The 26,021-nt window shown below is 41.2% G+C and overlaps 1 protein-coding gene across 4 annotated transcripts in view; it reads right to left on the reverse strand.

The window, feature by feature from the left end:
- Positions 1 to 26,021, reverse strand: part of herc4 (HECT and RLD domain containing E3 ubiquitin protein ligase 4) — a 102,308-nt gene that overhangs the window by 45,107 nt on the left and 31,180 nt on the right. For all 4 annotated transcript variants that reach the window (XR_006314881.1, XM_043712274.1, XM_043712276.1 and 1 more), the window contains 4 exons: positions 16,355 to 16,479; positions 7,820 to 7,879; positions 3,647 to 3,758; positions 720 to 909 (listed from right to left, as the gene is read on the reverse strand). Coding sequence is in view for 3 of the 4 variants with exons in the window: in XM_043712274.1 (XP_043568209.1) it covers positions 720 to 909; positions 3,647 to 3,758; positions 7,820 to 7,879; positions 16,355 to 16,479 (487 nt within the window). In the remaining variant the exon portion in view is untranslated. The remainder of the gene's footprint in view (positions 1 to 719; positions 910 to 3,646; positions 3,759 to 7,819; positions 7,880 to 16,354; positions 16,480 to 26,021) is intronic.

Below are 26,021 nucleotides of genomic sequence, written 5' to 3' on the forward strand. Positions count from 1 at the left end.
TCCCAGTTCCAACCTTCCAACTCGGCACCGCCCTCATGACCTGTCCTATCTGTCCATCTTCCTTCCCACTTATCCGCTCCACCATCCTCTTCAACCGATCACCATTACCCCCACCTCCATCTACCATTCACACTCTCAACTACCTTCCGCTCCAGCCCCACACCCCTCCCATTTATCTCTCTACCCTCTCGGCTCACAAGCCTCATTCCTGATGAAAGACCCTTGTTCGTAACGTCGACTCTCCTGCTCCTCGGATAACTTGCTGTGCTTTTCCAGCACCACACTCTCGATTCTGATCTCCTGCATCTGCAGTCCTCACTTCCACCATTTTTACTTATGTAGTCTTAAGGCATAATATGTAAAAGATTAAGAAAAATATGCTGCATTGAAGGAGAACAGCAGAACCCGGGCAGGATGCTGCAAGTGTGTACGTTTGGGACTTAGAATGCAGCTGTTTCAATGGAAAACACTTGACATAATAGCTTTGGAAACCTGTTTCACACAAATGTTCATTTATCCAGTGCTTTTAAGACAGACAAATATGGCCACTAAAACAAATTCTTGCTTAGTTACAATCACATCTATATTTCTACACATGATCAGTCATCAATCTAGATCCCATACTTCACAGACCTAAAATTTCCCAAAATACACAACATAATTTTTGCCCTAGATTGTTAACATTTTTAAAGCAGGAATATTTTAACAAACATATTTACCAAGTACTTTCAGTGGCACTTTTTCAAGCTTAATTATAGCCATTCCAAATGGAATGGCTAATGTAACGTAGTTGTTGACATCATTCATAGGTGGGCACTCTGGAAGAGTAACATAGATCCTCAAGGCCTCTACATCAGGTGGGGAATGAGAAAGTCTTGGGATCAAATTTTTTTCCATACTAGCCGCTATCTAGAGACAAAGCGAGGAATATCGGTTAACAGAAGTGATAGTTCAACTTTTAGAATGCAAAGACAATTCTAAATCTTTAATCAGATCAATAAGACATACAGGCCAAGATGCAGTGAATATTTACTGTGGCCAAAGACAATGTGACGATGCTGCGTCTTTAACAAGGTTATACTATCCTTTGTTTTCAGAGAGGTCGTAAAAGCAGCAATTCCAAAAGGTCTAGGTTTGAAGAGTTTTAGGGCTAATTTGATTGTAGCATACAGATACTGGCGCAGGCAAAAAGCTTTCAAGTTAAAAAAACACTTGCACAACAAAAGGGGAGTGTCCGGTTCTCCCAGCTCAGCTTTACTCTGGTTTGGTTTGGTTTGAGCAATCTGGCTGTTCGCTGTTTACTGAAAGCATTCAGTCATTTTTTTTTTTTTTGAGGCTGCTGGTCAAAGAAACAGCTACGTGAAAGGTGTTCCGTGCTGAGTCTCCCTGCCATCTCTCTCTCTCTCTTCTAAGACCCTGCATTTGATTTTATCTTTTTTGCCAATGGGTGTTTATGGGGATTGGTGTAAGTATTTGGAACAGCATCATTAAGTTGGGATAGTCTGTTGGGTTTTCAGATAGGTTAAGATATTCTGTATTTTGTTCTCTTTTGTTTGTGTTTCATTTGGTAATCTTGCAAATAAATTCTGTTTATTTAAACTAAGTGGTTAGGCCAGCTGCATCACCCTTGAAATGTCCACTTTATATCTGCTTAAAACAACTCGCAAAGTTAGGGCCTTTGCTACTTCCTTGAAATGCCTGAGGGAGTCTGGCCTGGCACTGTTTAACAAAATGTTTTTGCTTCAGTAATTTAGATCTTCACATCTTATAGTAATGGAATGCTTACCCTAAGAGGATAATGCCCCATTTAATTTTCTATATTATACGAGAACCTCTCTGCCCTACTCTAAGTAACTCTTCATCAAAACTCAAAATTAAGTTAACACTTGACAATCCTAATGCCAATTAGGTTTGAATAAACACAACAAGATTTAACTTTAATATCTATCACTAATTAGAATTATTGGAGTGCAATCCTCGGGTAAACAGGCCAGTTCCCATGAGCAAACATGTACCTTTGCTGTTGTGGTTCTGTTCGCTGAGCTGGGAATTTGTGTTGCAGACATTTCGTCCCCTGTCTAGGTGACATCCTCAGTGCTTGGGAACCTCCTGTGAAGCGCTTCTGTGATCTTTCCTCCGGCATTTGTAGTGGTTGAATATACCGCTTCCAGATCGATGTGCTTATCAATTGAATCTGTGGATCCACAGATTCAATCGATAAGCACATCGATCTGGACCCAATATACCAACCACTGCAACGGACAGCTGGAACTGACGACCAAAATGTCTGCAACACAAATTCCCAGCTCGGCGAACAGAACCACAGCAACGAGCACTCGAGCTACAAATCTTCTCACAAACTTTGATGTATCTTTGCTGTCATCTCTTTTAAAACAGGGTCAAAGTTCCTAATTTTAAACCTCAATCCTCAGTTCCAAAAAAACAAGTAAAAGAAAAAAGTGAAGGCATCCATACTATGTATTATGCAAAACAAATCAATCCTTTGCTAGGATGGTCATTACAACACAAAACTCAGTTTAGCATGAAAACTTGAAATAAAATGCAAATCCAATCTTACTGTCCCATATTTCTGAACTAGTGACTCGAAGAACTTTGCGCAATGTTTTTCAACCCTTGGAGAAATTAAGTTCGCCATGTGTTGCATTTTATTGTATAAGATACACATATATTCAATGAAAATAGTTTTCCACCCTTACTTCGTGCTCATGTGTATTCACTGTGAAGTGAATTACCTGATCGAAAGAACAAAGAAAATTACAGCACAGGAACAGGCCCTTTGGCCCTCCAAGCCTGCACTGATCAAGGCCCTCTACCTAAACCTGTCGCTTATTTCCCAAGGATCTGTATCCCTCTGCTCCCTGCCCATTCATGTATCCTGATACATCTTAAATGATGCTTTCATGCCCAGCTCTACCTCTCCCACTGGCAACGCATCCCAGGCACCCACCAACATCTGCATTAAGAACTTTTCACACATATCCCCCCCTAAATGTTTCCCCCCCCCCCCCCCTCACTCATGACCCCTAGTAATTGAGTCCCCCACTCTGGGGGAAAAAAGATTCTTGCTATCCACCTGTCACAATTTTGTAGACTTCAATCAGGTGCCTCCTCAACCTCCACCTTTCTAAAGAAAATTATCCTGATCTACTCAACCTTCTTCATAGCTAGTACCCTCCACACCAGGCAACATTCTGGCAAACCTCCTCTGCACCCTCCCCAAAGCATCCACATCCTTTTGGTAATGTGGCAACCAGAAATGTATGTAGTATTCCAAATATGGCCAAACCAAAGTCTTATACGACTGTAACATGACCTGCCAACTCTTGTACTCAATACCCCATCTGATGAAGGAAAGAATGCCGTATGCCACTCTATCGACCTGTGTTACCACCTTCATGGCACAAAGGACTTGAACACTCAGATCTCTCTGTACATCAATTTTCCCCAGGGCTTGTCCAAAACCCTGATTAAATCTGTAGATGATTAATTCCAAATATCAAAACAAGTTCAATGGGTTAAAAAACACATGAACCTACTGAGGGCAAATTCTCAAACAATCTGGTGCCAGAACAAAGTTATACACTCTTAAAGCTCTATTAAAGACAGACAACTTTGCAAACAATACCTGCTGCGAAATCCGAGGATGGTCAGAATGTACGAGTCTGTGAAATAATAGTCTAGCTGCATTCATATCAATCCCAGAGAATTTGGAACTGGTTTTATAATGATCATCATTACTGAAACAAAAATGCTGTAAATTAGGTTTGAGATGGTTGAGTGTTCTAACACTTAAAACAAAACAATGATAGTACATATCAAAACATAATGTATTGTTTATTAATCCACTGATGACCGTAAAATTACATTGTATATTATTCTGATGAGCTTCATGTGTGAATCATCAAAAAAAAAACTGAGATTGATCCAATATTAAACCAAACAATTGTCCATAAATAATTCCATTATGCAATCCTTATAAAATGATGAGTCGAAAAAAGTGACATTAAAAAAATTGAAGGAATTTTGTCTGGTTCTTATTTTGTAAAGATTCCTTTCATGGTCAATAATTATAAATAAAATAAACTAATTACAATCCAGTAGAATTCACTGGACTACTGTCACCCAACTCGCTAAACAGCCAATTACATTAAAGGATTTTCACAGGTTCACGAACAGGAAACTAAACAACATAATGTTTTCCAGAGAGCAAATTGCTTATGAAGTTTGCACTTGCTTATGAAGGCAGTACAGGTTAAAATACTTTAAAAATTAAAAATCTTTAACTGTAGGCTCAAGAAACCTACAAATTAATCATTAAATAGCAGCCATAATTGCAAAAAAACATTCAGGACAAGTTCTATTGCTTTTAGGACAACACCATACAACTTGGTCATGGTAGACGCTGCAAGACGTGTCAGAGTGTCGACACAGATACCACCATTACATGTGAGGACACTTCCCACCAACTACATGTCAGGTACTCCTGTGACTAAGCCAATGTTGCTTATCTCATATGCTGCAGGCAAGGATGCCCTGAGGCATGGTACATTGGGGAGACCGAGCAGAGGCCACCGCAATGGATAAATGGACACTGCATAACAATGAACAGACAAGAGCGTTCCCTCCCAGTCAGAGAACACTTCAATGGTCCGGGACATTCGACCTCAGACCTTCGGGTGACCATCCTCCAAGGTGGACTTCGGACAGACCACAATGCAAAGTGGCCAAGCAGAGGCTGACAGCCAAGTTTGATACCCATGGGGATGGCTTGAACAGAGACCTTAGGTTCATGTCTCACTACAGGCGACCCCATTGCACTACACACACACACGTACACGCGTGCGCACACACACTCAGAGACTCCTCCAGGCACATACTCATACACTCCCACACACCCTCCCACAGATGTACACCCATCGACTCTCACACATGCAGACACTCATACCCCTCCCCACGCGCGCATACACACACAAGTTTGTGAGGTGAATTTGTAATTGAATTACATTTTACTTCTCTCAAAAACTGCATGAATCCATAAAAGATTCTGTAAATCCCTTTTTCGATTAGAATCAGTCTGAGCATTGGGACACAGACAGCCTCAGACAGGGCACCTCACACCTTCAATGCATGATCTGGAGCCAACATGGCAAAGTTAAAGTTCTCTTGAGAATCTAACTAAGTTCTGTGATTTACATATTACAGAATTGAAACTAATATGCTCACTCGAAAAGATGAGAAACTTAAACTCAGGTTCCTTGATGCTGAACAGGGTCAAATGTGAACAGGGTCAAAAGAGCGGTCACTTTCAACTTACCTCTGGAACTAAGGTCTTTTGCACTGTTTGAAGCAAGGTTGTAATGAGATCAGGATTCAGTTGTGCTGGCAGACTTCTGAGCATCAATGAGCAGGTATATTGCTAAACAAATACTGATGATCAAAAATAGACTGATGGAACAAAAATTGGCTGTATTGGATTTATTCTGCTTTTGGTGTACAAGACTTACTTGGATAATTTTCATAATTGTCAGGTAGGTGTTACTGTACCTGGGCTAGAACAGTTTTGATAGGGTCATGGCTAGTTCTGGAGCACTTTTTCAATGCTACTGCCAGAATAGTGTAAGGGCCTAAGCTTTTGCAGTATGCTTTACATGCCATGAATTGGTAAATAGAATTGGCTGAAGACGGATGCCTCCTGGGCATCTCTGAAAGAGACAGATCATTCACACAGCACCAAAGTGATCATGAATGCAAATACTTTAACAATTTGTGCTGCAGAGCCATCCTTGGTGATGAGTCCTCCAACCATTCTGGCCCTTGTCATATCAGTGCTTTCATGTAGTATTCAACATAGAAAAAAACAGATTCATCAGTAGGGGATGGCATGCGCAACAATGACAATCAGGAAGTTTCCTTGCCCATATCAAACAAGCTATAGCATTTGAGGTCTTCCATGGCAACTCCCTCCCAACTATATACCACGATGTCTTTGTATGTCTTGTCTCACTGGCGGGGCAGACGCACCTCTGCATTAGACTTTTCATTCCAGTTTAGCTGAATTCCAAATACACCATCTAATACCAGAGTATTACTCGGCCTCCAACGTACTCAACTAGCAACAATACCACTAAGGTATCACCTCTCAAAATATAAAAATCTCAGATTTGACCTCATCCAGAATATTGCACCCAATTCTAGGCATGTAGAAGCATAAGAGTGTGCAGAAAATAATAAAATTAAAGTCCATTAACCCTGAAACTAGTTATGTATATAAATTGCAAAAGTTGGATTTGTTTTTTTTTTGAAGAGAAAGTTGAGAGGAGATTTAAAAGAGGCATTGCAAATTGGGCTCTGGACAGTGTAGATATGGGTCTATTCCTATTAGTGGAACAATTGACAAGAAAATGCAGATTTAAGGAAACTGGTAAAAGAAACAATTCAGACAAGAGGAAAAACATTTCCATACTGTAAATGGATGCAATCTGAACTACACTACCTGTGTGTGTGATGGAAACAAGTTCAATTGAGGTGTTCAAGAAGAACTTGGATCATTATTTAAAAAGGAAAATTGTGAGAATTATAAGGAGAATTTGGGGAAATGGCATTGGTGAATTGCTCCTTCAGAGGTCAGTATGGAGGGCACAATGTCCCATGTTGCCTTGCTCTATGTTGTAAACATCTGTGACCTACTGAATATGATCTCGGAAAAAGGTTATTATATTCTAGATGTGTTCTAATCAAGAGAAGCCTCAATCACAAATTGTACTGTTTAAATGTTTCTCGAATGCTTTTGTGAAACATATAAAATAATCAGTGATGTAGTTGTAAGTGATATATATAGGTATTCAAATAAAGAAACACATTGGAAAGCTACAACAAAACTTCAAACTCAATATGGATTTAATATTCAAAAGGTAATTTAAAATAAGTCTCATCATGGTGCGTACATGTTTACTGAAGGTCATGAATGCCTTTAGGCTCATTGTTTGGCACACATTAAAATAACATGGAAGATGTGACTGGTGGCTAATTCACTAATATAATTTAGTGCACTAATAACACTGACAAAAATAGCCAAGTGAAAAATATTTCAAAACAATTCCCATGACCACACACGGATGAGATTAAAAATTAACTTCTCAAATCAACAATGATGGACAACTTGACTTGCAGATGCCAGGAGTTCCAAATACAACATGTAGTGAGATCACAAGATGTCATGAAATGTGAAGGATTTCTCTCAGGTTCTAACATTTGCTCCTTTCTACTAAGCAGCAAACTGAAGCTAAATATGCTGGAAATGCACAGAACCAAAAATTGCTCTGACTTATCATCCTTTAACAACAATCTTTTGAGTTCCATTTAATGTTTTTATGAGAAAAAGACCTGCCTTATTCTCGTGCCCCAAGTCTAAAACCATCCAGGTCTGCTGGTCTTCCTGGTGACATGAAATTTAAATGGTCTGAGATGCTACATGACACAATACTGAAAACCAAGATGTTATCCTTGATCAATTTGATGAGAGAAATCTATAGAAACAATCATATCAAAGGAGGATCCCTTTATTGCACAGATCCCTTTCTAAACTTCTGTTTTTAAAAATAACACTTCACAATTGCCTACCCATATAAAGATAGGTAACATAAACAGACAATGTCTCTTATGATTTAGGAAAACTGTCATTTGTGTAACACTTTTTCTACTAAATCATTAAAAAATTCGACACGACGTGTTACTCATGTTTTTTATTGCTTGAAAATATTGAAGAATCACTTGAAAATGTTAAAGTTTTATACTATACCTCAAAGCAAGAAAGCTTCCATTTAAGCAGCCTGCTGATGAGAACACCGTATCGATTTCACTATGGAAAAAAATAGACACCATAATGAACAAATAAATTTACAAGTGTTCTGATTTACTCATAACTATGTTCAGTACGGTCTTTCTCTGTATTTCAACTAAGCTTCAGGTTCGACATTCAGCAGTATATTGTCCATTCTCTGCAGAGATAAATTACTAGAGCACATTTCAAAGAACATCAAACATTATTTTCTTTTCGTTGACAAATTAGTTGTCTCTTGATCTGTCACTCTGGCTCTTCACAGGTACACTGGAGGAAAAATACCACAACCTAAAACAGTATAACTGCACGAGTGTCAGCAATTAGGACAAAACAGATAAATTTCTTCAATTGTTCTATAGCAAATATGACTGATCAACATACTTGGAATGAAGAATTAATCCTTCTGCGAGTTAACAAAGTCTTAAATGGTACAGCATTTTGGAGGTGGTCTTTTAAGCATCTCTCCCCCCAGTGTTGCAAAGTGAATGACAAACAGTATGGAAGTATGAATGGTACTCTGGATTGCTGCCATATTGCTTTACAATTGCTCTCACTGGTTACCTAATGAGCAAAATTAATCTTCATCTTTGTCTGGTGGATTAAGTTAGATCAGGAAAACATCAGAGAATCCATGTAATGATTCCTAAAGCACACCAGCTGTCCATGTTAACCACAACTACCCCTTCTCAAAATATTTTATGTCCTACGCTCAGAGAATATATTACCTTTCAGTGTAGAAAAGTACCTTCATCAATTGGAGTTAAATCAAATATGGAATGAATGTTATAATAGACTGAATTACTGAGCTTGATAAATGTCTTGCAATTTGTCATATATACAAGAAGTGGGTCAGTTAACTAGACGGTTGGTTTGCAATGCAGAGTTACACCAAAAGCATGGGTTCAACTACTGCACTGGCTAAGGTTAGCATGAAGGATTCTACTTCACAACCTCTTCCCTTGCCTGAGGCGTGGTGACTCCATGTTAAGTTGCCACTAGTTATCTCTCTTTCTAATGAGAGAGCAACTCATGATCTGGTCAGACTATGGCAACTTTACCTTTACAATAAAGATAATTGATTATTAGGCCAGGAGGAGAAAAATAAGGTGAAAAGGTTAAGGACAGGGTTAACAATTTTGATTCAAGTCACTGAAAACTAAAAAAGCTCAAGGAAAAGGCATTTCAAACAACAGGATCAAAGTATATCCAAGCCCATTTCAATATTTGAAACATCATGAGCACTGACCCACTGTAACACTCAGAATAACAAGATATGTTTAAAAAAACTAGGAATGGGATCCACAATAATACAGGAGGTTCACCACATAGCAAGCCCGAACAAGACAAACCTTTACACAGAGGATTTTTATTTAAAAACCTTTCAAACTTATCACCAATCTTTAATCTCAGATGCTACATTACAGTTCCATTTGCCTAAAGAAAATCCTATGCCACGTTTGAACAGCAGCAGGTAGTTCTTCTGCTAATCCAGCTAATATTCATCTCTAAATTACCGAATGAAATCACTAGATTTAGATAGAGGTCTTGTGTTTCAATGCTGTTTCTGGGAATTTGCTACTTAGCTGTGTTACAAACAAAACTTTCAAAAGCGGCTTCAAACAGTCCACATTTCAAACAAATGAACTAGCCATTTGAATACAGAACTAGCTCAAAGGTAGAAGACAGAGGTCTGGACCTTTAGATGATTAGGCCAGTACTACATCCAATGTCATTACCAGTATATCACTATCTCCCCTCATGAAGAGAGCCCATTTGGACAGCCTGTGGAAAGGCACCTGTGCTGTGCTACTCTAAGCTTTGCTGTCTGCTTCCATCCTTAGCCTTGTTTTACCTCTGTTTTATGGTTTTAAGCTCCTGGCTATGATCATTTGCCAATGATCTTTTTTTTTCCATGCCTGCTGTCCAAGAAATTTTCTTAAATTTCTGGCCATTATAAAATGGACACTAGGCTTCTACACTGAATAGTATCACAATAGACAATAGGTGCAGGAGTAGGCTGTTCTGCCCTTTGAGCCTGCACCACCATTCAATATGATCATGGCTGATCATCCTTAATCAGTATCCTGTTCTTGCCTTATCTCCATAACTCTTGATTCCACTATCCTTGAGAGCTCTATCCAACTCTTTCTTAAATGAATCCAGAGACTGGGCCTCCACTGCCCTCTGGGGCAGAGCATTCCACACAGCCACCACTCTCTGGGTGAAGACGTTTCTCCTCATCTCTGTCCTAAATGGTCTACCCTGTATTTTTAAGCTGTGTCCTCTGGTTCGGCACTCACCCATCAGCAGAAACATGTTTCCTGCCTCCAGAATGTCCAATCCTTTAATAATCTTATATGTCTCAATCAGATCCCCCCTCAGTCTTCTAAACTCAAGGGTATACAAGCCCAGTTGCTCCAGGTCTTTCAGCGTAAGGTAGTCCCGCCATTCCAGGAATTGACCTCGTGAACCTACGCTGCACTCCCTCAATAGCCAGAATGTCTTTCCTCAAATTTGGAGACCAGAACTGCACACAGTACTCCAGGTGTGGCCTCACCAGGGCCCTGTACAGCTGCAGAAGAACCTCTTTGCTTCTATACTCAATCCCTCTTGTTATGAGGGCCAGCATGCTATTAGCCTTAGCATGGACTAAGTTGATGCCTTGCTGATCTGTTTTTTAATTACATAAGTTCTAAAATGATTTTTAGCAAACTTTCACAGCCCTATTTCCACCATACTGTTACTTACAGACCTGGCTAAGGAAAGATTACTGCTTCCAGACCAAAATACATATTGGTATTCTTTTTGGTGACTTCAACCATACCAGCTGGAGCAAAATAATTTCAGGAGGCGCAATTTTTCAGCATATTTAGTTCCATCTGCAATTAAGAGCTTTCCGAAAGCGATTTTTAACAATCTTTCTGAGCACACACAAAAGCAAAGGGTAATCCAAGATGGAGGACAGGAAAAAAATTGTGGCTGCAAGAGCTGCTCCTTTTTTAAAGGTATTTTCAGGGCTGGAGGTGATTATTCTCAAATTCCAGGAGCAATAATTATTGTTTTACAAGTTGTTGCATTGTTTTGGAACATTGGGGAGAACAATGTCCAAAACATCGATTCTCCTGCTCCTCGGATACTGCCTGACCTGCTGCACTTTTCCAACACTACACTCACGATTCTTGAGCTCCAGCATCTGCAGTCCTCATTTTCTCCCAAAAGGAAGCAAGTGTCAGGTATAGACAGCTGAGATTGAGTGAATCTTGATAAGAGTATAACGGCAATAGGAGTATTGTTATGAAGTTGAAGGAGTGTACTGTACCTTTGAGAGTGAATGCTATTCTGAACTGAGAGATTACAAGCACCTGTGTATATGACTAGATGGCAGTCCCAGAGTGTACTGGAAAACTGAGAATATGTAACATTTGGCTGTGAAATGGACACCTGAGTTTTGGTTGCTGTTTGGACAATTCTAATTTAACTAGTTTAAATTATGCCTGAATACACTAAAACCCAATAGAAGTTTGAATTATTGTTTCACCAACACTGAACCAAAAGGATGATTGAATGTGGGGTATGAAATGTGGACATTTTGAAAATTGTTCAGAGAACAACTGCTGCTGGACAGAAACAGGGAGAGCTAGCATCTTGCTCTCCAGGAAACACTCTGTCAAAGGTACCTTTTCATATGAAACACAGAAAAAAAACAAAGAAAAATACAGCATAGGAACAGGCCCTTTAGTCCTCCAAGCCTACGCCAATCCAGATCCTCAATTTAAACTTGTCGCCTATTTTCCAAGGTTCTGCTCCCTGCCCATTCATGTATCTGTCTAGATATATCTTAAATGATGCAATCATGCCCACCTCTTCCACCTCCGCTGGCAATGCGTTCCAGGTACCCACCACTCTCTGTATAAAGAACTTTCAATGCATTTTTTCCTTAAACAATTTCCCCCCCCCCTCACCTTGAACTCATGACCCCTAGCAATTGAGCCCCCCACCACAAACTCTCGGAAAAAGATTCTTGCTATCCACCCTATCTATACCTCTCATGACTGTGTAGATCTCAATCAGGTCCCGCTTCAACCTCCATCTTTCTAATGAAGTAATCCTAACCTACTCAACCTTCTTCGTAGCTAGTGCCCTCAATACCATGTAACATACTGGTGAACCTCCTCTGCACCCTCTCCAAAGCATCCACATCCTTTTGGTAATGTGGCGATTAGAACGGTGAGCAGTATTCCAAATGTGGCCGAACTAACATCTTATACAACTGTAACATGACCTGCCAACTCTTGTACTCAATACCCTGTCTGATGAAGGAAAGCATACTATATGCCTTCATGACCACTCTCCCAACCTGCGTTACCACCTTCAGGGTACAACAGACCTGAACACCCAGATCACTCTGGACAGTACTTTGCCCCAGGGCTTTTCCATTTAGTGTATAGTTCGCTCTGGAATTGGATCTTCCAAAATGCGTCACCTTGCATTTGCCTGGATAGAACTCCATCTGCCATTTTTCTGCCCAACTCTCCAAACTGTTTATATTCTGCTGCATTAGAACATTACAGTGCAGTACAAGCCCTTCGGTCCTCGATGTTGCGCTAACCTGTGGAACCAATCTGAAGCATATTTATCTGACACTATTCTATTTTCATCGATATTTTATCCAATGACCATATAAATGCCATTAAAGTTGGCGAATCTACTGCAGGCAGTGTGTTCCATGCCCCTACTACTCTTGAGTAAAGAAACTACCTCTGACATCTGTCCTATATCTATCACCACTCAATTTAGTGTTAGCCATCTCCATCAGAGGAAAAAGACTCTCACTGTCCACCCTATCTAACCCTCTGATTATCTTATGTCTCAATTAGAACTAGAATCCATACAGTGTGGAATCAGGCCCTTCAGCCCAACCTCTCAACCTTCTTCTCTCTAACAAAAACAGCCTCAAGTCCCTCAGCCTTTCCTCATAAGACCTTCCCTCCATACCAGACAACATCCTAGTAAATCTAGGATGTCCCTTCTGCTACTGCCTTAATCAATTATAAAATAGGCACTTGAGAAAACATTTTTCAAAATTCTAGCATTTTATACACTGTCCCAAACAACCAATATGTACCACCAACTTCTACCTTTCCGATGATGTCCTTATTTGATTTATTCACCTCCCAAACCCCATCTACCCCCTGTAACTCCATACCAACTTCTGCCTTTGATGTGCCAGTCCCTTGCTCTGATAAAAGCTGGTGCAATTAACATCACTCTCTTAGTTCAACGGTCACAAACATGACTGGCTCTGATGTGGAGGTGCCAGTGTTGGACTGGGGTGGACAAACTTAAAAGTCACACAACACCAGGTTATAGTCCAACAGGTTTAATTGGAAGCACCAGCTCTTGGAGCGCCGCTCCTTCATCAGGTAACTAGTGGGGGCAGGATCATAAGGCACAGAATTTATAGTAAAAGATCACAGTGTCATGCAATTAGAACAATATATTGAACAAACCTCATCTGCTGTTAAGTCTTTCGTTTTTCAGAATGGGTTTCAAATTTCAGTTCATTAATATGTAAATCCCAGAATTCCTTTTAAGGCCCATTCTCAAGATAAATTAAGGTTTTTTTTTTACAAAGTGACATCTCAGCTCAAGCAATGTATTAAAGGTGTGAAGTTAGAACCTGTCTGTATCCCAATCTTGAGTCAGACTGGTTCTGTTTCCAAAGTAAGAATTTCTAAACTGTCACATGGGTTGACTGCCGACAGAGTGCATGCTATTTGAGCAAAATACAATGTATCTGCAAATACAATTCTGCAAACGCAAATTCACCCCACAGACGTATATATGTGTGTGCATGTGAATGTAAGTGCACGTGAGAGAGTTGTGTTTGCGTGTATGCATGAGTGTGACAGAGTATAAGCCTGTGAGGGGGTGCGTGTATGGGTGAGTGTGTTGGGGGGGTGCTGTATGTGTGCGTGTCTGAGAGAGAGAGAGTGTGTGTATGAGAGAGAACCTGTGTGTGTGTTTGTGCGTGTGAGGGAGAGTATATAGTGTAGTGGGGTCATCTGTAGTGTGATATGAACCCAATGTCCTGGTTGAGGCTATCCTCGCGTGTCCTGAACTTGGTATGGTAGATAATTAGTCTCATCATTCACTAGCAGATGTGGCTAGACAACATGACACTGTCTGGCCACACAATCCTCTGCCAAAACTGCCTACAACTGAACCAGCATTAATTGCTGTCTATTAAGAGAGTTGCAAATTCTTAATATCCTTTGCACAAAGTGCTTCACTGTGCTGAAACCATTAACTTTGCTTTTGTGACCTTTAGACTTGACAACCCCAAATCACTCTTGGCAACTTGCCTCATCTTATTCTTTAAATTGTAGGTCATCTGAAACTCTGCTGCATGCACCTTAAATTACACTAAGTTACATTCACCCACCAGTCCTGTCCTTGTTTGCTCACTTACATTTAGCTTTCTCTTAAACGCCTTGAATTTTGCAAAAAATCTCGGCTTGGTTTTAAATCCCCCCCAAAGTCTTAATTTTCCTCAACTATACAGCAACCTCCACCATCCCCAGAATCATGATATATTTGTTTCTCCAACTCTGTGCTTGAGCATCCTGATGATACAAATTTCAATATTTGACTTGGTTTATTACTGTCACACGTCTCAAGGTACAGCAAAAAGTGCAGTCTTACATGCCTTTATAGACAGATCATACTATAAAGTACATCAGGGTAACAGAATGAAGTTCAGGATATGACGTTACACCTACCAGGAGGACGTAGACAGAGATCAATATTGTCAAGCATAGTTGTGAAATTCCATCCCTAAACCTCCTCTCTACCTCCTTTAAAATGCACCTTAAAATCCAGTTCATCTACCAAATGCCACATTTTGGATTAACTTTGTTTACTAACTCTTATCGTGCAATCTGGAATGGTTTATCATGGTAAAGATGTTTATATAAATGCAACTTATTGTAGGTGTGTACTTTAAACAAAATGAAATATAAATAAAGCTTTATAAATATTGAAAGGAGAAAGATGAAAGGATTGATTGGATCAACTTAAGAACATGCTGAGACGTGATAGCAGCATGGTCAAAGATGCAGGGGTCTGAAATAAAGTAAAGCTATAAATACAAAAGACAACGGTTCTCAAACCATAACAGGACACACAGAAAAAATGAATATCCTTAAGGCTGTTAAGTAGATTGAAATTTACCAGCATGAAAACAGTCGCTGCTAACAAATTATGTTTGTTTTAGGTAGTCACTGGGAGGCCATAAACAATACCTTCCCTAAATGTCTTTCTTCGCCATAAACCCAACTGTATTATGATTTTAGTGCAAAATGAAGTGAAATTCACAGATAGGTAAAAGATTCAAACCAAGCAAATCCTCTCTAGAGGGATAGTATTTAATCCTAAATATTAAAGAGTAGTGCGAAGTGGGAAACAGTAACAATTATTGAATCAAACACCACTGGCAAGCTTGTAGTATTTATAAAGAGAATAAAGAAAACGTACAGCCCAGGAATAGGCCCTTCGGCCCTCCAAGTCTGAGCCGATCAAAATGTACTGTCTAAACCGGTCGGTCAATTCCTAACCATCTTTGTCCTTCTGCTCCCCACCTGCTCATGCATTTGTCCAGACACATCTTAAATGAATCTACCGTGCCTGCCTCCACCACCTCTGCTGGCAACGCGTTCCAAACGCCCACCACCTGCTGTGTGAAGTACTTACCACATGTATCCCCCTTAAACTTTCCACCTCTCACCTTGAAAGCATGACCTCTCGTTATTGAATCCTTCACCCATTACTAAGGAAGATAACAAAACAGACGAAAGCACACAGACCCAATGGAATAATCAACATTGGACAAGAGTAAAACTTGATTACCTTTATAATTAAAGATCAGAGATCAAACCTGACTAACTCTGACCTTTTCTGAAGAAATTTCTGCAGAAATCACAGAATCCCTACAATGTGGAAGCAGGCCATTCGGCCCATCGAGTCCATACTGATGCTCTTAAGAGCATCCCAGCCAAACCAACCGGCCTTACCCTATCCCTGTAACTCTGCATTTCCCATGGCTAATCCACCTAACCTGCACATCTCTGGACACTATGGGTAATTTAGCATGGCCAATTCACCTAACCTGCACATATTTAGACTGTGGAAGGAAACCAGAGCACCTGGAGAATACCCACACAGACACGGGGAAAATGTGTAAACTCCACACAGACAGTTGCCTGAGGTTGAAATCGAACCTGGTTCCTGGGAGGTGTGAGGCAGCAGTGCTAACCACTGAGCCATCGTGCCACTGTGTAGATGCATTTCTACAAAAATCTAACTTATTATTCACAGTGCAGAAACTTGAAAAGCATTGGGCAAAGTCTTCCCACTTATTCAACTCATACTACATAGGTTGACAAAAATTTGAGAAAAGACCACTATTGACCCAACAGAACAACTATTACTTACTTTGTTACCTCTGAAGGAATCCTTCCAGGAGGATAATTTATCCACTTCTGGATAATTGCATCATTTAATGTGAGTATAACTTTTGATGGATTGGGTAATCTGAAGTCATCTGGTGGCATGGAATTCTTGAAAGGAAAAGCATATATAAAAACAAATGCAGACAGGGCATATCAGAAATAGTTCAGCAAGTTGATAATAGCTGCTGTTCATAAAACTACATAAATCTGTTTGAACCAGAATTGAAGTTTTAGCCTTATCAGTGTTAAATTTTTCTCCAAGCTGTTTTTGTTTTAATTCTCTCATGGAATATTATAATTTTATTACTCTTGTTTTGATACTTTCATCCAATGCTGTATTTGCTTTGAAACTATATAGTATTCTTTTCAATGGGATAATTGATTAACATTAATTCTGTTACAAAGCATTCCACATTCCAATAACTCCCACACCTGTACCGTTTGTGCTGTGTTTTCCAGATTATGTTCCCTCATCTTGGAATTACTTCCCCATTGGTGTCTCTCAGACACAATTTGTTTTTGAAACATGGATCTCATCACTTACTCCTGGTAAATTGGTTAGGCACTTTTTATAAAATTATTAAATTCTTTCAATAATCACGCAAAACTACAGACTCTAAATTAATTTCATTTAATTTATTGTCACGTGTATCTAGGTAGTGAAAAGCTTTGTTTGCGAGCAGATCATACTAAGGTCATACAGATCGTAGGGTTAAAAAGAGAACTTGGACAGAGCAAGACATACAGGTTACACTACACAGGACATATGTGAGCTAAGGATAGCATTCACAAAATCAACATTACTTGAAGTTAGAGTGTCCGTTCATCAGTCTAATAATGGCAGGGAAGAGGCTGTCCTTGAACCACCTGGCGTGCGAGTGTTCAAGCATCTGTATCATGCCCTATAGAAGAGTTTTTAGGAGAGCATTACAGGAGTGGATTGGGTCTTTGATGATGTTGGAAGCCTTTATATGGCAACAAGACGTGTAAATGGAGTCCATGGATGGGAGGTTGACTTCTGTGATGGTCTGGGCTGTGCACACAACCTTCTGTAGTTTCTTGTGGTCCTGGGCAGATTAGTTGCCTAACCAGGCCATTACGCACCTAGGCAAAATGCATTTTATGGTGCATCTATATAGGTTGATAAGGTCCTTATGGACATGCCAAATTTTCCTGAGTCACTTGAAGAAGCATTGTTGTGCCTTCTTGACCATCACATCGACATGGGATGTCCAGGACAGGTTGTTGGTTATTATCACTCCGAGGAACCTGACCTCTGAACGCTCTCAACCTCCACTCCGTTAATGTAGATGGGGACTTGCTCTTGCCCTTTCTTTTTTAAGTCGGTTATCAGTTCTTTAGTTTTGTCGACATTGAGAGAGGGGCAGTTATCATTTCACCAGGTCACCAAGCCCTCCATCTCCTTTCTGACTCATCATGATTCGATATCCATCCACTATGGTGGTGTCATCAAATTTGCGGATAGTGTTCATTCAAAATTTGGCAACATAGTCGTGGGTTTACAAAGAGTACAGTAGGAGGCTAAGAACACATCCTTATGGAGCTCCAGTCTTGAGTGTTCATGTGGAGGAAGTGTCTATCTTCACTGATTGCAGTCTATGGATCAGGAAGCTGAGGATCCAGTTGCAGAGGGTGAAGCAGAGGCCTTGGTCTCAGAATTTTGAGATCAGTATGGAGGGAATAATGCTGTTGAAGACAGAGCTGTAGTCAATGAGCAGAAGCCTGATGGAGGTATCCCTGGTTCAGATGTACCAGGGATGAGTGCGTGGCTAAGGAAATGGAACCTGCAGTGGACCTGTTATGTTGATAGGCAAATTACAGGGGATCGAGGCAGGCTGAGAGACTAGAGTTAATATGGACCATCACCAGCCTCTCAAAGCATTTCATGATTACAGAGGTCAGAGCCCCAGTGCAGTCGTCAATGAGGCACGTTGCACGTGCTCTCTTAGATACTGGGATGATGGTGGTCTTCTTGATGCAGGTGGGGACTTTGGCTTCTAGGAGAGAGAGGCTGAAGATGTCAGTAAATAGCTCAGTCAGCCGGTACGCACCGGATCTAAGTACACAGCAGGGGACTCTGTCTGGGCCAGTCGCTTTCCTAATATTGTCCCCCAGGATAACCAATCTGACATCTGTAGCGCTGATGAAGAGAACAGGTGCATCCAGGGCTGTGGGGCAGGTGACACCACGCAGCTGGAAATTTGCTTGAACCAAGCACAGAAAACATCAACTGCATCAGGGACGGATGCCTTTGTCTGCTATCTTGCTCTGCTTCATTTTGTATGCAGGTGTCTTGTTCAGGCCTTGCCACAGGCAACAGAGTTCATGTGGTTCGTTTGGGCATCTAACTTTGTCCAGTCCTGCCTCTTGGCATCTCCAATGGCTTTGCGGAGGTCATATCTGTATTTTCTGTATAGGTACAGGTCATCCAACTTGAAAGCTGCACACCTGGTCTTCAGTAGGGAGTGGATTTCCCTGTTCAAAGGTTTCTAGTTGGGGAACACCTGGATTGATTGCTTGGCATGCAGTCCCCCACGCATTTGCCAATGAGGTCCATGACACTGGTGGCGTACACGTCTAGGTTTCCTGCTGAGTCTTTGAATATGATCCAGTCCATCAATTCCAAGCAGTCCCAGACACGCTCTTCCACTGCCCCAAAGCAGCTCTATATTTCTTTCTGCGAAGGATCCTTCTGTTTTAGGTTCTGCTTGTAATTTGGGAGGACACTATTCTACATGTGACTTTGGTTTTATTGAAACAATCGAGAAACAGAATGTAAATGCCAATGTCAATGAGATGAATGTGTAAATATACTTCTTGAAGGAATATACTCGCAAAATAGAATTGAGTCAACAAAAATCAAAACCAGACATTGCTGGAAAAGCTCAGCAGGTCTACCAACAGCTGTGCAGAGAAAGCAGAGTTCAAGTTTTGGGTCCAGCGACTTCAGAACATAAATGAAATAAAATTGGACCAGAGGAATACAAATATGACACCGTCATTTATGAAAAAGGCAAAGGATAACCCAAGAAACTACAGACCTGTCAGCTTGAAGTCAATAGTGGGAAAATGATGGAAGCCATAATATGGGATGAGGTAAAATACCAGCAAGCTACACACGGTCAGGAACGAGATCACATATCCAGAGTGAGACACAGACCGAGTATATAGTTGAAGAAATTTGGAGGCAATGAGGGAATTTGGTGCAGAGTGCGTTGTAGCTTGCTTTTTTGGTTCATTGTTTGTAAAGTCTTTTTACTAGATAAACTATAGCCCAGGATCAGGGGCCCAGCACAAAATGAAGTGTGATATCACAGGTAAAGCATGCTGTCATTGGTTGGTAACAGCTTCCAATTTGACTACCTATTATAGGTTGCTTTCAGATTGAAGGTAATTGGGGAAATATTTACAGGTTACAAACTAAAAGAGCAGTAGTAACTTTTAAATATCATAATAAGAACTATAAAATAGAAATGCAGGGCAACTGATGTGCTGTGCTTGCATGAAATGGGGAGCTGGTGTACACCATTGTGGCTCATAGTTACCACATCTGGAGCAAGTATCGGTTACTTGAGGAATACCTGCTCAGAGTTGATGAGCTGGAGTCTGAGCTGTGAACACCATGACACATCAGGGATGAGGAGAGTTACCTCAATGCTGTGTTTCAGGAGGCAGTTACACACCTTAGAGGAACCACTTCAAATTCAGTAGGTAGCCAAGGACAGAAGGGTGTGACTAAAAGCGAGGCAAGTAGAGGAATCCAGGAGGTAGCACTGCAGGAACAGGTTTGAGATGTTTTGTTCCTTGTGTGGATGAGAGCAGGGGCTGTAGGGAGGATGAGCAAACTGACCATATCAGTGGTACAGTAAGCCATTCAAGGAGGAGGAGAAAAGAGAAATGTAGTCATAATTGGGGACACTGTAGTCAGGACCAAGAATCCTGAAGGTTGTGTTGCCTGCCTGGTGCCCAGGTTCAGGATAACAAATCCGGGCTGCAAAGAAACTGGAGTGGAAGTGGAAAATCCAGTTGATGTGGTGCACATAGGTACCAAAGATACAGGTAGAATGAGGTTCTGCTGAGAGAATGTGAGTAGCTAGGGGCTAAATTGAAAAGCTGAAGCGATAAAGTAATAGTCTCTGGATTACTACCTAAGCTACGAGCTAATTGGCACTGGGTGAACAAAATTAAAGAGGTAAATACAAGGCTCAAAGATTGGTATGGGAGAAACAGATAATGCATAGCCAGGGCTGTCAATATGGCTTTAAACTATATAATGGAGAGGGAGGTGTTAGTTGCATGGCAATTATTGAAAATAGTTAAAAGTGGGGGAGAGCTTAGCAAAGGTTATGACAGTTTCCAGAACAAGTAATAGGACAGAGTATGGAAAGGTTCAGAAATCTAATTTCAGACACAGCTGATAAGGGAACAGTTATGTGGAGGGAGGAAGACAAGACAGTGCTAAGGGTGTTGTACTTATATGCACATAGTATATGAAGCACAGTAAATCAGCTTGTAGAAAATAAAAATCGAAAGAACTGCAGACACAAAAGCAGAAGTTGCTAGCAAAGCTCAGCAGGTCTGGCAGCATTTGTGAGGAGAAATCAAAGGTAACATTTTGGGTCCAGTGATCCTTCTTTGAAATTGGTGGGTACAATAATGCTGAGTATCTCAGAGATGTGGCTGTAGAGCTGAAAACGAAATATCCAGAGAAACACTTACCAAAATGACAGGCAGATGGACAGAGGTAACTTGTTAGTAAGAAATTAAATTAACATCAATAACAAGAAGTGAGACAGAATTGAAAGGCATAGAATCTGTGCGGGTAGAGTTAAGAAACCACAAAGGCAAAAAGACCTTGATGGGAGTTGTGTGCAGACCTCCTAGCAGTAGTCAGGGTGTGCGACAAAATAAATCAGTAAATAGAAGAGGTATGTACGAAAGCACTATAACAATAATCATGGGGGACTTCAATATGCAAGCAGACTGGGAAAATCAGGTCAGTAGCAGAACCATATAGGGAATTTGTGAAATACCTATGAGATAGTGTCTTGGTGCAGCTTGTGGTAGAGCCCAGAACAGGCAATTCTGGACCTGGTGACGTGTAATGAAACAGACTGGATCAGGGAAGCTTAAAGTGAAGAAACAGGAGTTGGGAGGTCATGTTGCAGCTGTACAGGACATTGGTTAGGCCACTGTTGGAATATTGCGTGCAATTCTCGTCTCCTTCCTATTGGAAAGATGTTGTGAAACTTGAAAGGGTTCTGGAAAGATTTACAAGGATGTTGCCAGGGTTGGAGGATTTGAGCTCAGGGAGAGGCTGAACAGGCTAGGGCTGTTTTCCCTGGAGAGTCGGAGGCTGAGGGGTGACCTTATAGGAGGTTTACAAAATTATGAGGGGCATGCATAGGATAAATAGACAAAGTCTTTTCCTGGGGTCGGGGAGTCCAGAACGAGAGGGCATAGGTTTAGGGTGAGAGGGGAAAGATATAAGAGAGACCTCAGGGGCAACGTTTTCACGCAGAGGGTGGTACGTGTATGGAATGAGCTGCCAGCGGATGTGGTGGAGGCTGTACAATTGCAACATTTAAGAGGCATTTCGATGGATAGATGAATAGGAAGGGTTTGGAGGGATATGGGCCAGGTGCTGGCAGGTGGGACTAGATTCGGTCGACATGGACGGGTTGGACCGAAGGGTCTGTTTCCATGCTGTACACCCCTAGGGGGGGTGACCATAGTAATGGTACAATTCATGCTACAGTTTGCGAGGGAGAAGTTTGAATCAGATGTAATGGTATTACAATTGAGCAAAGATAATTATAAAGACAGATGGGAGGAGTGGAAAGTTAAATGGAAGGGGAGCCTAGCAGGGAAGTCAGTGGAGATCAGTGGCAGGAGTTCTGGAGGTAATTCAGGATGCATAACAGATCAAAGGAAGAAGAAACATATTCAGAGGAGGAAGATGCAACCACGGCTGACAAGGGAGGTCAACGATAGCATAAAAGCAAAACAGAAAGCATACGATGTGGTCAAGATCAATGGGAAGCTTTAATAAAAAAAGCCAGCAGAAGCAACAAAAATAAAAATCAATGAAGGGGTGGAGGTAGATGATGAAATAGGAGGGCAAGCTAGCTAGCAATATAAAAGAACATTGAGAGAGTTCTTTTGAAATAAATAAAAGATAACAGTGAGGCAAGAGTGGACATTGGACTGGTGGACAAAGTTGCTGGAGAAATAGTAATGGAAACAAAGAAACAGTGGAGGAATTAGTACATAGTTTGCATCAGTCCTCACAGTGGAAGAACCAGTAGCACACCAAAACTTCAAGGGAACAGAGGTAAGTGAAGTGGCCATCATTAAGTGCTGAGGAAGCTGAATAGATAGGCTGAAATGGACAGACTACATCCTAGAGTTCTGAAGGAGAAAACTGAGGAGATTTATAGAGGAATTGGTAATGATCTTTCAGGAATCATGGCAGTCAGGGAGGGTAAGACGACTTGTAAATGGCTAACGTAATACTCCTGTTTAAGAAGGGAGACAGACAGAAGACAGGACACTAAACATCGGTTAGCATGATCTCAGTCATTCGTAAGATTTTAAGAGTTCATTATTAAGGACTCAAAGGCCTGGACACAGTGGGCACAGAGAAGACATTTCAACTAGGAGGGGAGACTAGGACCCGAGGGCACAGTCTCAGCGTGAGGGGATAACCCTTTAGAACTGAGAATGAGGAGAAATTTCTTTCGCTAGAAGGTGGTGAATCTGGGAACTCATTGGCACAAGAGGGCTGTGGACACCAAGTTATTGAATGTATTGAAGACAGAGACAGTTAAACTCTTGGTTAGTAAGGGAATCATGGTTTACGGGAAGAAGGCAGTAGAATGGGATAGAGAAACATATAAGCCATGCTCGAATGTTGGAGCAGACTTAGAGTCTGAGAGATGTACAGCATGGGAACACACCCTTCGGTCCAACTCGTCCATGCCGACCAGATATCCCAAGCCAATGTAGTCCCACCTGCCAGCACCTGGCCCATATCCCTCCAAACACTTCCCATTCACATACCCATCCAGATGCCTTTAAAATGTTGCAATTGTACCAGCCTCCACCACTTCCTCTGGCAGCTTATTCCATACACATACCAAATGGCCTAATTCTGCTTCTTTATCTTACAGCCAACACTTTGAAAAAAAGGTTAATGCTCGACAGTCAACATTGCTTGTCAAGGGCAAGACATGTCTGACAAATTTGAGTTTTTTTGATCAAGTGGATGAGGGTAGTGTGGTGGATGCCAAATATTTGGACTTTCAAAAAGAATTTGGTATGGTGCCATGTGGCAGGCTAGTTAGCAAATTAGACATGTTTGGGTAGAATGGATTAGAAATTTGGCTAAAAGTTAGGAGATGAAGCCAGGTATAGATGGGCATTTCTCAGATTGGAGACAAGTTGTATGTGCTGTTCCCTAGGGATCAATGTTGGGATACTTGCTTTTTCTAATTTATACAGATGATTTGGAGATGGGTGTTGAGCACAAAAGTCTCTAAATTTACAGATATGCTAACCTTGGAGAATCGTGAAATAGACACTGTGACTTCAGGAGGGCACTGACAAGTTGGCCAAGTAGGCAGACAATTAGCAGATGAATTTCAATATAGAAAAGTGAGATGTAATGCATTTTGGTGGAAGAAACACAGCCAATACAGGCTCAATGGTACAACTTTGAAGGCAGCACAGGAGCAGAGGGACCATGGGGTGCACATACATGATTTTGCTGATGGTGGCCAAGAAAATTCAAACAGTTAAGGCGGCTCATAGGATCTTTGGATTTATGAACAGAGATGCTGAGAATAAAGGGAAGGAAATGAAGCTACACCATCACAAATCATCTGTCAGGCTACACTGGGATTACTGTGTTCAATTCTGTGCATGCCGTTTTAGGATGAATGCTAAAGTTCCAGAAAGAGTGCAAAGGAGATTGCTCGAATGATACCAGCAATGAGGGATTTTAGATACAAGGAAAGATTAGAGAAATTGGACTTATTCTCTTTGCAGTGGAGAAGATTAAGGGATGGCTTAATTGAGTCACTCAAAATTACGAACAATTTTGACAGGGTAAAGAGGAGACTAGAACATAGGACATACAACAGTACAGCACAGTATAGGCCCTTCGGCCCACAATGTTGTGCTGAGCATTTATCTTAATCTAAGATTAGTATGTGTTTGTTCAGCAGTCACTTATGTCCCTAATGTTTTTGTATTTATTGGTTTGTCTGTAACTTGGGGGTCACAGTTTCAAAAATGTCAGCAAGAGTACGTGGAGTGAGGTAAGCAGAAACTTCATTATTCAGAGATTTCTCAGGATTTAGAATGAGTTGCCTGGGGAAGTGGAGGAGGCGGACTCCATAGGAGGTTTCAAAAGAGCTGGGAGATTTTGAAGTGATGAATTTAGAGAGTTGCAGAGAGAGGGCTGCTAACTGGGATGATCTGGGAAGTTCTTTCAGGAGCTGGGACCGTCACGGTGGGTAAAATGGCCTCCTTCAGTACTTTAAAATTCTATGATTCAGTAAAAAGTATGCAAGATGTTCACTGCACAGTACTATGCCCAGTCATCACAAAGGTTCTTGCAGATCAGTGTCAATACACAATCTTACTCCACAGTAACCTGAAACAATGGTTCAAAAAGGGAGAATGAGAGATGGAGAGTGCAAGCATAAGAGAAAAGAAAAAAATAGAACATAGAAGAATACAGTGCAGTACAGGCCCTTCGGCCCTCTATGTTGCGCCAATCCAAGCCCACCTAACCTACACTCGCCCACTATCCTCCATATGCCTATTCAATGCCCGCTTAAATGCCCATGATGAGGGAGAGTCCACCACTGCTACTGGCAGGGCATTCCATGAACTCCCGATTCGCTGAGTAAAGAACCTACCCCTAACATCTGTCCTATACCTACCCCCACTTAATTTAAAGCTATGCCCCCTCGTAATAGCTGACTCTATACGTGGAAAAAGATTCTCACTGTCGACCCTATCTAAACCCCTAATCATCTTGTACACCTCTATCAAGTCACCCCTAAACCTTCTTTTCTCTAATGAAAACAACCCGAAGTGCCTCAGCCTTTCCTCATACGATCTTTCTACCATACCAGGCAACATCCTGGTAAACCTCCTCTGCACCCGTTCCAGTGCCTCCACATCCTTCCTATAGTATGGCAAACAAAACTTTACACAATACTCCAGATGCGGCCACACCAGAGTCTTATACAACAGCAACATGACCTCCGTACTCCAGAACTCAATTCCTCTACCAGTAAAAGCCAGTACGCCATATGCCTTCTTCACCGCACTATTTACCTGGGTGGCAACTTTCAAAGATCTGTGTACATGGACACCAAGATCCCTCTGCTCATGCACACTACCAAGTACCCGACCATTAGCCCAGTACCCCATCTTTTTGTTACTCTTACCAAAGTGAATCACCTCACACTTAGCTACATTGAACTCCATTTGCCACCTTTCTGCCCAGTTCTGCAGCTCATCTATATCCCGCTGTAAACTGCCACATCATTCCTCACTGTCAACAACTCCTCCGACTTTCGTATCATCCGCAAAATTGCTCACCCAACCTTCTA

Source organism: Chiloscyllium plagiosum, chromosome 22 (genome assembly GCF_004010195.1).
Source record: "Chiloscyllium plagiosum isolate BGI_BamShark_2017 chromosome 22, ASM401019v2, whole genome shotgun sequence".
NCBI classification, from domain to species: Eukaryota; Metazoa; Chordata; class Chondrichthyes; order Orectolobiformes; family Hemiscylliidae; genus Chiloscyllium; species Chiloscyllium plagiosum.